At 47.3% G+C, this 12,062-nt stretch overlaps 4 protein-coding genes across 4 annotated transcripts; 3 read left to right on the top strand and 1 right to left on the bottom strand.

Moving 5' to 3' along the window:
* Nucleotides 1-89: 89 nt before the first annotated feature.
* LOC134584725 (histone H1B-like) lies at nucleotides 90-737 on the top strand. Its single transcript, XM_063440560.1, has one exon. It carries the CDS (start codon nucleotides 93-95, stop codon nucleotides 735-737), a length of 645 nt encoding a protein of 214 aa, XP_063296630.1. The 5' UTR covers nucleotides 90-92.
* A 167-nt stretch (nucleotides 738-904) lies between these two features.
* LOC134584716 (histone H4-like) lies at nucleotides 905-1,927 on the top strand. Its single transcript, XM_063440553.1, has 2 exons — nucleotides 905-965; nucleotides 1,608-1,927. Exons 1-2 carry the CDS (start codon nucleotides 905-907, stop codon nucleotides 1,925-1,927), a joined length of 381 nt encoding a protein of 126 aa, XP_063296623.1.
* Nucleotides 1,928-4,170: 2,243 nt separating this feature from the next.
* Nucleotides 4,171-4,560, bottom strand: LOC134584720 (histone H2A type 2-B-like). Its single transcript, XM_063440556.1, has one exon. The coding sequence runs from the start codon at nucleotides 4,558-4,560 to the stop codon at nucleotides 4,171-4,173; it is 390 nt and encodes a 129-aa protein (XP_063296626.1).
* Nucleotides 4,561-4,738: 178 nt separating this feature from the next.
* Nucleotides 4,739-5,236, top strand: LOC134584722 (histone H2B 1.1-like). The gene has a single exon (XM_063440557.1). The coding sequence runs from the start codon at nucleotides 4,856-4,858 to the stop codon at nucleotides 5,234-5,236; it is 381 nt and encodes a 126-aa protein (XP_063296627.1). The 5' UTR covers nucleotides 4,739-4,855.
* The last annotated feature ends 6,826 nt before the right edge of the window (nucleotides 5,237-12,062 follow it).

The raw sequence follows: 12,062 nt of genomic DNA on the forward strand, positions 1-12,062 counted from the left end.
AGATCAGCCAATAAGATGCTAGCTGGAGATGTATAATTTGGAGGCTGCTGCGGGCGCGTATTATTGCTTGATCTTCATAGAGAATAGTGACCATGTCTGAAGCCGCCCCAGCTCCCGCCGCCGCACCTGCGGTAGAAAGCGCCTCCAAGAAGAAGCAGCCCAAGAAAGCAGCCGGTGTCAAGAAAGCCGCTAAGCCCTCCGGTCCTAGCGTGTCCGAGCTCATTGTCAAAGCTGTGTCCGCTTCTAAAGAGCGCAGCGGGGTGTCCCTGGCAGCTCTGAAGAAGGCTTTGGCTGCTTCTGGTTATGATGTGGAAAAGAATAACAGCCGCCTCAAGCTGGCTCTCAAGGGCTTGGTGACTAAAAGCACTCTCGTCCAGGTCAAAGGAAGCGGAGCTTCCGGCTCCTTCAAGCTCAACAAAAAGCAGGCGGAGAGCAAGGACAAGGCTACCAAGAAAAAGGCACCGGCTAAAGTCAAGAAGCCTGCCCCGAAGAAAGCCACCAAGTCTCCAGCCAAACCTAAGAAGGTAGCTGCAAAGAGCCCGAAAAAGGCCAAAAAGCCGGCCGCCTCCGCTAAAAAGGCCACCAAAAGTCCGAAGAAAGTCAAAGCCGCCAAGCCCAAGAAGGTAGTGAAAAGCCCGGCTAAGAAGACCGTGAAGAGCCCTGCCAAAAAGGCAGCCAAACCCAAAGCCGCAAAGAGTCCTGCAAAGGCTAAAAAGGCAGCTCCCAAAAAGAAATAAGCCTTGCTCGCATTTAATTTTATTTTCCAAACCCCAAAGGCTCTTGTAAGAGCCACCACATTCTCATTTCAGAGCTATATATCAGTGATGGCAACGTGTTTGTTTTGGTGTCATGTCACACATATCGTTCCCCCTCCATCCCTCATTCTAAAGTCAGGAATAACCTAATGAATCCTGTAATCCCAGCATCTAGTGCTCGAAAAGATTACACAGGAATGTATCTTGTCGGTGTGGCTAAGTCCCCGTATACCAGTGCTACACTTGAGCGTTGATTTTTTTTATTTTTTTTGGCTTAGAAATTCCCTCCGTTCTAAGATACTGAGGGTGTTTCTTCATTAAATTGCGAAAGGCCAGTTTTAGTGAGAAACGCATATAATATATAGAATATCACACAGTGTCCTTCCAGACTAGATTTAATGTTATTGCCTTTTTCAGTAAGATAATAAAGCAGAACATATTTTAGGGATTGCGATTTTGTACATGGTGATAATAAAAGGGACTGTCCTCGTCCTCTCTCCACGTGTGAAACGGGCGCTTATTTCGATATTCAAAGAGTGATAAAGCCCAAGAAATGATACCTTGTGCAGTAGCTAAGCCGACTATCAAAGAAACACTAAAGACATGATAAAATGATTATACTTCAAAAGACTTCACGATTGTGAAATCTTTTGAAGCATAAACAGCTTTGGTTTTAAAAGCCAGAACCATTTCGAGCACGGAAGGAGAGGGTTAAGCATATTATTGAGAGGAAAAAAAAAAGTGAAGGGGCGTGTTTAAAACGCCCGCCTCCTTTGCTGCAGGTCCCCATACGGTCCGTCCGAGGAGTATATAAGGAAGAGCTTTGCACAGCATCTCATATCGTTCGTGCAGAAAGAAGAGCAGAACCATGTCTGGCAGAGGCAAAGGGTCTCGGAAAAGGTGGCGCTAAGCGTCACAGGAAGGTTCTTCGTGACAACATCCAGGGCATTACCAAGCCTGCAATTCGTCGCCTTGCTCGCAGGGGAGGCGTGAAGCGTATTTCCGGCCTCATCTATGAGGAGACTCGCGGGGTGCTGAAGGTATTCCTGGAGAACGTCATCCGGGACGCCGTCACTTATACCGAGCATGCCAAGAGGAAGACTGTCACCGCCATGGACGTAGTTTATGCTCTTAAGCGCCAGGGCCGCACTCTCTATGGCTTCGGAGGTTAAAACTCGGGCTTGACTTTACCGCACACCCCATTAACCCAAAGGCCCTTTTCAGGGCCACCCACTTTTTCACTAAAAGACTGAACCTAATCACTTTAACCCCTTCCACACCTGATAAATTGCCTGCTATCTACATAGATACACCGAGAAGGAGATAGTAGTAGAGGCTGCTCCCAAACATCTAGACGGGAAAGGTTGCTAAACACTGTATTTGTAGACCGCATTTTTGAACCATCGGAGGATTTGGAGCCGCCTTCTGTTAATGGTAGGGGATGTAAAAAAATATGAGCAAGTACGTACACACACACTGTCAAGAAAGCTCTGGTTTTGGTGTATTGTTACTGTTGCCTACATTTAATACATGCTTGCAGCCACTTAAATAGAAACATTGTTACTAGCTTTGCATATGCACTCCTGTGTTAACTATGTATTCTCCTCTAAGCGAAAAAGTAGTCTTTTTCCTGCTGCCTCTCCACACGATGGATTCTAAATAGTGAAGTTATTGTAAAATCGCCAGTGAAATAGACCAGCAGAGATGATGGCTACATCGTTGCCTGACGTGAAAATGGGATATGTGGGGACATTTGAGCATTGTAGTGTGTGGGCTCCGTAGCTAGCCCGCTCAAAGTCACAGGCTAAAAGACACGTTTTTATGAATGTGTTGGAGCTCGTTCGAGTGCAGATTTGGTGGCTCTTAAAAGAGCCTTTGTGTTTTGTGTTAGCAGGTTTCAACTTAAGCACGTTCGCCTCGGATCCTACGAGCCAGCTGGATGTCTTTGGGCATGATTGTGACCCTCTTAGCGTGGATGGCGCACAAGTTGGTATCCTCAAAAAGACCAACCAGGTAAGCCTCGCTAGCCTCTTGCAGAGCCATGACAGCAGAGCTCTGGAAGCGCAGATCAGTCTTGAAATCCTGAGCGATCTCACGGACAAGGCGCTGGAAGGGCAGCTTGCGGATGAGCAGCTCGGTGGACTTCTGATAACGGCGGATCTCCCTGAGAGCCACAGTTCCTGGACGGTAACGGTGAGGCTTTTTCACTCCCCCGGTAGCTGGGGCGCTCTTTCTAGCAGCTTTGGTGGCTAGCTGCTTGCGGGGAGCCTTGCCTCCGGTCGACTTACGGGCTGTCTGCTTAGTTCTGGCCATTGTAGCAAAACGAAAGAGAATGAACGCTGCTCGCTGTAGCCTGGGCTTTATAGCCGATACGGCGTTTTCATTGGTTCATCAAGTGGGTGGTATGTTCTGATTGGCTGAAAACAAATAGTAAACCATTTCAAAATACCCGCTCAAATCAACTGCTTCTCATCCCCTCCCCCACATTCAAAATGCCCGCTCAAATCAACTGCTTCATCCCCTCCCCCCTCCTCCATCTATTGAGACCACGCGCCCAAAGAAGGGATCTAAGCCTTTAGTGACCCTTCCTGTCCTGACAGCATTTATTATAGACGCTACTAGTTGAAAGGAATGGCAGTGGGCAGTAATGGACGTATTCCTCCCAACATACTTATTAATAGCTGTATAGGCTTTATCGAGGGGGAGGGGTGCATGGGACATTGACCTCTTACACATGCAGAAAGGCCGCTTCTTTCGATGGGATAGAAGCCACGTCTGATAAAGGACTTTCACTCACAGGACGCTCAGTAGCCATACAAATGAGCTCCAGGAGACAGAGCAGCAGGAAATGTTACAAAGCATCCACTTATTGAAACAATGTTTTCAGCCGAGAGGCCAGGCTATTAAGGCTGCGTTAACTCATCCAGCAGCACAGACAACAGAGCTGTAGCGCCGCTAGGATTTGAACGCTCATAGTAGGTTTCACCCGGCATGTCCTCCAGACAGCGGGAGAGGGGGGAATCCTGAGAGTGAGCGACATGTAGAGATGCCCCGCTTAACAAAAGAGGACCTGTACACTATATACACTTGCCCCAATTGGTATTAATTTGCTGCTGCGTTTATCATAGACATGCATGGCAGCCATTGATTTTAACTAGTTCTATAGCTGGAATGTTGGACAGGATATGGACTGCAAATGGGACTCAGTCAGTGCTGTGACAGAAGCGCCCTAATATTTTAGCTTGCCTATGAGCTGCCAGCGTGTGTGTGTGTGTGTGTGTGTGTGTGTGTAGATACAGGGAACGGTTTGCGCGCAGCAGAACAATTAATCGGCTCTTTGTGGAGAACGTGGGTGGCTCTTAAAAGAGCCTTTGTGTTTGGTAGGTGAGGGAGGCAGGTGCAGCAGCTGTCCGCTTTACTTGCTCTTGGGCTTGTGGCTCTCGGTCTTCTTGGGCAGCAGCACAGCCTGGATGTTAGGCAGGACACCTCCCTGGGCGATAGTCACTCCTCCCAGCAGTTTGTTGAGCTCTTCATCGTTACGGACAGCGAGCTGGAGATGGCGGGGAATGATGCGGGTCTTTTTGTTGTCTCTAGCGGCATTCCCTGCCAGCTCCAGAATCTCAGCGGTCAGGTACTCCAGCACTGCAGCCAGATAGACGGGGGCACCGGCTCCCACACGCTCTGCATAATTGCCCTTCCTCAGCAAACGGTGGACTCTGCCGACTGGGAACTGAAGTCCCGCTCGGGATGAGCGAGTCTTCGCCTTTGCACGGGTCTTTCCACCTTGCTTTCCGCGGCCAGACATGTTTGTTCTTGATTGAATGCAAGAAGATGAAAACTCCTCCCCTACCACAGGCTATTTATAAACACACTGTGCTCTGTGATTGGATGACTTTACAAGCAGCCAATTAGAGACACGTTATACAGGGAACCAATCTATTGCTGGAGCTAGTGTTAAACAGCCGCTTCCTTACGTCATCTGACTTTAGCAACCAATCGCAGGAAGGGAAGCGGAAGGGCCTCATTTACATGGTCCGCCTATAAATAGAACCGCCGGAGCAAGCAGCTTGCTATTCGCTCGCGAGCTAACAGCGTTAATCATGCCTGATCCAGCAAAGTCCGCACCAGCCCCCAAGAAAGGCTCCAAAAAAGCCGTCACCAAGACTCAGAAGAAAGATGGCAAGAAGCGTAGAAAGAGCAGGAAGGAGAGCTATGCCATCTACGTGTACAAGGTGCTGAAGCAGGTCCATCCCGACACCGGCATCTCCTCCAAGGCAATGGGGATCATGAACTCCTTTGTCAATGATATCTTTGAGCGCATCGCAGGAGAAGCTTCTCGCCTGGCTCACTACAACAAGCGCTCCACCATCACCTCCCGGGAGATCCAGACTGCCGTGCGCCTGCTACTACCCGGAGAGCTGGCAAAGCACGCCGTGTCTGAGGGCACCAAGGCTGTCACAAAGTACACCAGCGCCAAGTAAATGTCCGCCTCCCTGACCACCCGCTAACACAAAGGCTCTTTTAAGAGCCACCCACACTGTCTCTCTCAGAGCTGGCATCACACCCATGCATCAACTCTACAGCTTACTTGCTGCCCACCACAAGCTCACGCAAACGTGTAGCTTTCCTTTCACTTAACCCTTTCCATGCTGTCCTGTAACTCTGAAGATCTCGAGCTGCTCGTGTTTGCACATTTTAGACACTTGTATCACTCACATGCTGATTTAGCCACCTAATGCTCAGTTTGCTCCGCTCTATTACTTTCAAGTCTACCTAGATACCGGACTTGATCTTAGAAGATATTTGTTGGGCGGCTGTATATCTAGTAACTGTAGATTAGGGACAGGCTTCTTATTCAGGGTAGCGCTTGAAGTCGCATTAGGGATATTATAAAAGCTGCTACTGTAGGAGATCTTATACCTAATACTTTACCAAATGGCTACATGGCCAGGGATTTCACTCGATAAGTGTATCCGTTTCTTTCTCTTTTGTTATAGCCTATTGAAACAATGTTTCACTTCATCCTGATACTGTCTATTACTATGTTGCAACTCATGGAAGCCTAGTATGTGGTTCTATCGTCTTTTTGCTCACGCTAGTATTTTACTAGACTTTAAAAGGTCTTTTTGACATATATACCTCAAAACAGCTAGTGTGCAATATCTAGCCTACCTACCCTATGTTCTATCATTTCCACTAGTTATGGGGAATGTGCGCAGGCTTACTTTGGAACATTTAGCAGGCTTTTCCCTTTATTGCACATTGGATATGTACGGATTTATTTTTGTAATTGTCTTTATTTTGTGTAAGTCTTGATATTGGTGACTTCTTTTGGGGTATCCCACCCCTTTAGCTTTATTCTTATTAAAGGTTTAGTTGTATCCATTTGTTCAGCCAACCCCCGACTGAATTAGATACCTGTCCTTAGAAAGTATCTACATTAGTCCACATACGATTGTTCATTACTTTTTGGATACATGGAAATCCTCCTTTTTTTTTTTTTTTTTTTTTTGATTTGGTGTTTGCCAGTAAAGAACAATTTAGACCATTGAGGCTTCATCTAAATATCAGCATGATGATTTCAGTGTCTGCAGACATGTTGAGCTTATTAAAGACAATCTGATAAGCCTGTTTTGATCTTAAAGACATAAGCATTTTATTTTTTTTGTAACTTGCCTTTTTTTCCTGTTTATTGCGCCAACACATTATACACTTTCTCACCAGATGTGCCTGTATACACTCAAACAGCGTTTTCCAATTGGTTTTCTGCAGGAACCTATGGTCCAGCGAGAACAAAACTGGAGTTCTGTAGTGATTTGCCCATTGGGTAGCCCATACACTTAAAGAAACCTGATGGGCATTGCTGCAGAGGGACTCGGTAAGCACTGTTTAATTGCCCAACGGAATCCCTGTAGCATGAGATGCTGGGAAGTGACTGACTATCATTACCTCCCAGCTTCAAATAGAAAATGCTGCACTGGAGGGAGAGAGACCGCAGTCGGCACTGAGCAGCGATTTAGGCGGCTGCCTAAGGCCTAACTCGCCATCGGGCAGGCATACTGTGTCAGGTACAAGGACCCCACACCTTGCCCGGTATGCTGCTGGTTGCGAGGTCCCTCCACTCTGTCCTGAGAAGCAGAAAGCCAGCACAGTCTGCAGCTCCGCTGACTATGCAGTGTCTCGCGATCTCTGGCCAATCAGACCGTCGCCGCGGGATACCACTTCAATGCTCTGTTTTCTGGATATTGTGAGGCACTGCACAATCTGCAGTTCACACCTGGTGGAGTTGCAGACTGTGCAGTCTCTCAGGGCAAATTGTAGAGAGAGCTTACTGGAGCACCAGGGATCAAAGACACCAGGGGCCACCAGTTGCAATCCCCTCCCTCACTTTCACACCACTGTGCAACCCGCTCCCTTACTGTGTCACCCCGTCTCTCCCTCAGGCACTCTACCACCGTTCAACCTCTACCACCGTGAGGTTGGAGTGCCTCGTGTCGCCTGCTGCGTTCAGATAGCTGGGGTGGTGATTGATGCCACAGTCTGTTCCCCCAGTGGGGACCGGGATAACCCCCACCGGTCCAGAGGGGGGGGGGGGGGTAGGAGACCTGTAGAGACGCTTGGTGTGTCTGGCGTCGGGGTGAGCGGCCGTCTCTCCCCGGCTCCAACTTTAGTAGGCCGCACTCGGCGTTTCGGTTTCCCTGCCTCGACGGGTTTCAGAGGGGTGTCCTTCGGTTCCGCAGTGCATTCCCAGCATGGGTAGCACAACCCGGTGAGTCTGCGGTCAGTGTAGCCGTTGAGTTTGACCCAAATTTGGCCCGTCAGGCGAGAGCTCGTGGTGCCCACGTCTGTACTGCTTGGCGGTCAGGCTCCGCCCCCTGGGTACGGATTTTTATTTAGCTTTCGGGTATTCACCTTTTTTCTCTACTCGCTGACACATATCAAAGGTTTGGCTATATCCCTGTATGATCCGATGATTCGCTTTCCAAATGCCTAATTGCCCTGCAAGGGGAATATCATGGCTGAGCTTCAAAATGCCCATTTGGTATAGTAGTCTTTGTGCCCTTAACGTAATCCTCTAGTTTGTTTGTTTGTCCGGTAGGTTTCCGGGGTTATATTGTATTGAACCATTCATTTCTCCTTGACCTTCTCGTATAGATGCATTTCTGATACTGCTCGATATGCCTCTGCCGGACAATTTGCTAGTTAAAATAGGTGCCCGGTTGTTTGTTGAAACACTTGAATCCACAGACAAAAACAACCTAGACCTCACCACATATAAAACACTTTTGGATAAACGCTCAGAGCTAGCCACCCTTAATGGAACACAAATCAAGAAAAGTCTTCTTCTTACCAGACACCGGTACTATACCCAAGGGGGCAAAGGGGGACGACTATCAGCGCAAGCTCTAAAAACACAAAGACAAACCACATTTATCTCATCCATACAGACTCCACAAGGGACCAAGTCAAATCTGATGGCGGACATCATGCTAGCCTTCCAGGAGTTTTACCACAAACTTTACAACTTGAGGGACTCTCCCCCCAGATGTTACTGACATAAGAGCCTTCCTCAAACAAAGGATCGCCAAGACAATCCCACCCAACGTACAACAAAGACTTGACTCTCCCACAACTAAAGAGGAGTTAGAAGTAGTGATACACTCCCTCCCACTAGGAAAGAGCCCGGGCCCAGATGTCTTCACGGCCAAATACTACAAGAGCTTTTCCATCCAGCTCATACCCCCACTCCTAGACGCACTCAACTCCCTACTTAAAGACAATTCCATACCCCCACAGGCATCGGAAGCCACTATTGCACTCTACCCAAACCAGGTAAAGATTTGACCCAATGTGGGAGTTATTGGCCTATCTCACTTAAAAATATTGATTTAAAAAATGTTCACTAAAACACTAGCTAACCGCCTACGCCTCAAGCTCCCAGAGCTAATTCACCCAGACCAGGCTGGATTTATACAAGGCCGAGAAGCTAAAAAATAATATCACCAAACTCATTAATCTCATGCATCACTCTGAACACACAAACACCCAGACACTGTTACTCTCCAGAGATGCCGAAAAGGCTTTCAACAGGGTGGACTGGTCCCTGATGCTTGCCACCCTGGAACAGATGGGCTTTGGCCCAAACTGGCTAAGGTGGATGGGAGCTATATACTCCAGACCAACGGCTAGGCTACTCGTGAACGGCCAACTCTCACTCCCAGTACCCATCTCCAATAGCACCCCTCTTTGTTTCGTCCTGGTCCTGGAGCCATTCCTCCAGGGAGTTAGAGAAAATCCTAACATCAAGGGTTTCAAATTTGGATGGGCAGAACACAAAATATCAGCATTTGCAGATGACATGCTATTCACGGTCTCCGAACCCAGCTCCTCACTCCCTCATATACTGGAGGAGATGTCTCTCTATAGCAAAGTGTTCACCTTTCATGCCACTCTAGGTAAATGTGAACTCCTCCCACTGAAAGTACTAAACTCGACCAAAACACATCTACAATCAAACTTCCCATTCTCCTGGGGAACAGAGCATATAACATATCTGGGGGTAGCACTACCATCCGTTATCTCACGACTATATGAAACCACCCCCCACCCCCCTGCTAATCCAAGCTAGAACTAAAGATCTTACTAAATGGCACACTTCGCAGTTCAGCTGGTTTTGCAGGATAAATATCCTGAAAATTAGTATTCTCCCAAGAATATTATACTTGCTGCAAGTTCTCCCGATCACTCTACCCACAACCTTCTTTGCTGCCATACAAAAACTATTTACGACATTTATTTGGTCCCACAAACGCCCCAGGCTAGCCTATCAGCTGCTCACAAGATCAAAGACGGAGGGGGGTCTGGGGCTGCCAGATGTGGAACGATACCACAGTGCAGTACTATTGGCCAGGATTTATGACTGGACAGGCAAGAACACGACCAAACAATGGGTAGATGTAGAGAATAACATCTTCCGTGTCCCCATACACACAATACCATGGCACAACTCTGGCCAATCCTTCCTTATGCACAAACAACACCCGACCATTACTCCGACACTGAGAATGTGGTCACACATGAGTCATTGGCGGCGGACATATCACCATACCCATCACCGCTATATCCACTGACTCACAATCCGCTCTTCAAGCCTGGTGAATCGGGAGCGGCATACAGATAATATCATACCACAGCATACCTACCTTCACGAGACCTCCTTGACAATGAGGGAGTTAGGCCCCTGTCGTCCCTACACCCGCAGGGAACTCCCACGACCCTTCAAAAATTTCTCTACGATCAACTCATTCACTTTTTGCGGACCAACAAATACCCCCAACAAGGTCACCGAGCACTGACCAAATTCGAACTTACGTGCACCCAATGCACACTCAAAAAGAAACAGGTCAAAACCACATATGCCTACTACAGGACACTAGCCAACCAATCAACCTACTCTACAAAAAACACTGGGAACAAGAACTGCACTTATCTTTCGCAGATAATGACTGGAAGCAAATATTCCTCCTGACACAAAAATCATCCACCAGCTTAGCGACACAAGAAAGTAACTATAAGAAGATAGCTAGATGGCACTACACCCCATCCAAACTCAAACGGGCATTCCCAGGCACGTCCAATAACTGCTGTAGATGACTAGAGGCCATTGGGGACACGGCTCACATCTGGTGGTCATGCACGGTGAACCAAAAGTTCTGGTCACGGATCTCCAGTCTCATACACCTCATAACGGGAACCACCATACCCTACCCACCTTAAACACTCCTATATCTTATATTGCCTCCCTCCATACCAAGGGACACTAGGACCCTAGACATACATCTGCTCAAAGCAGCAAATCTGCTTATCACCCTCCACTGGAAAAAAAAAATATACATGACCTCCTGGGAACCCTAGTGTAACTTCATGAACACCAGTCAAACAGACCGATAGTGACACCCAGCTGGAGATAATATGAGACCTTGAACTACCAGCGAATCTATTTGAATATCAACACCCTTATTATTTTTGGTCTTCACTTCCCCTCTATGTCGACTACAAGTATTTCTGTTACTGAATGTGAACTTTGTACTAGACATTATGACTAAAGCAGCAATGTTATACACATTTTTGAAGTATCAATTGTTACATTTGCAAGAATTTTAAAATAAACAATTTCTAAAAAAAAAAGGAAAAAGGAAAAAAAGCCGAACAGACACTGCTTGATCCGTTTTAGGTCAGCTTTGGGATTTCTAGGTAGTCTCAGTAAAATCCATTCTGAGTTCTCCTTATAACCGGCAGAAAAAAAAAAAATATATATATATATATATATATATATATATATATATATATATATATCTGCGAGCGGTTCAACAGAACACTGCTTGCCGAGACTGGGAGCGACTCCTACCGCACTTCTTATGTGCATATTGGGAGGTGCCGCAGGAACTGCTTTGGACTATTATATGGGAGAAGATTACGAGGACCTCATCACAGTGCATTGGGATGGGGGAATGTGCTAAAACTCTGTGACCACATGGAACAGTTGGCTAAGTTGGTAAAAGAGAACCTCCAAGCTGACAAGGGGTGACAGAAAGTATGGTATGACCGGGGTACCCGACTGCGTAGTTTCCGTGTTGGACAAAAGATTAAACCGGTCTGACATGATTAATTACAGGTGGCATGGCAGGGTCCCTACAAGGTGGTGGAGCATATCTGCAATACCACCTATGTGGTAGCCAGCTGTGCAGATGAGAGAGTAAACTGCTCCTTCCACGTTAATATGCTTAAAGAGTACAAAAAAAGGAAGGACTATGTAACTGCAGTGTGCGCCCCAGCTTCTGAGGATCTAGACAGCCTCGCATTACCTGACTTGCTAGAGGGAGACTCCCAAGTTGACCTTATCGCTCAAGTCAAACTAGGAGACAAACTGACTGATAAAGAAATAGTTCAGGCCCACAAATTATTGAAAGCTAAACGAAAGACCTTCTCCCAAGACCCTGGGTACATCACCCTGGCTGTACACAACGTGGAAATCCCAGGACAAGCACCTATGAGGCAACCACCCCTACCACATTCTCGAGGCAGTCCGGTAAGAGATACGGAAGGATATACAGTAAATGCTGTGACTAGGAGTGATTGAGGCTTCAGACTTGGCTTGTAGTCCTAGTACCGAAGCGGGACGGAACAACACTCTTCTGCGTGGACTACAGGCGACTGAACGATCGGACTCTTACCAACTCTTATCCCATGCCCTGGAGGAACTATTTCATCATATAGCATGGGGACAGTATCTCGCCACAACAGACC

The sequence above is a fragment of the Pelobates fuscus genome, unplaced genomic scaffold, assembly GCF_036172605.1.
Source record: "Pelobates fuscus isolate aPelFus1 unplaced genomic scaffold, aPelFus1.pri scaffold_46, whole genome shotgun sequence".
Classification (NCBI taxonomy): domain Eukaryota; kingdom Metazoa; phylum Chordata; class Amphibia; order Anura; family Pelobatidae; genus Pelobates; species Pelobates fuscus.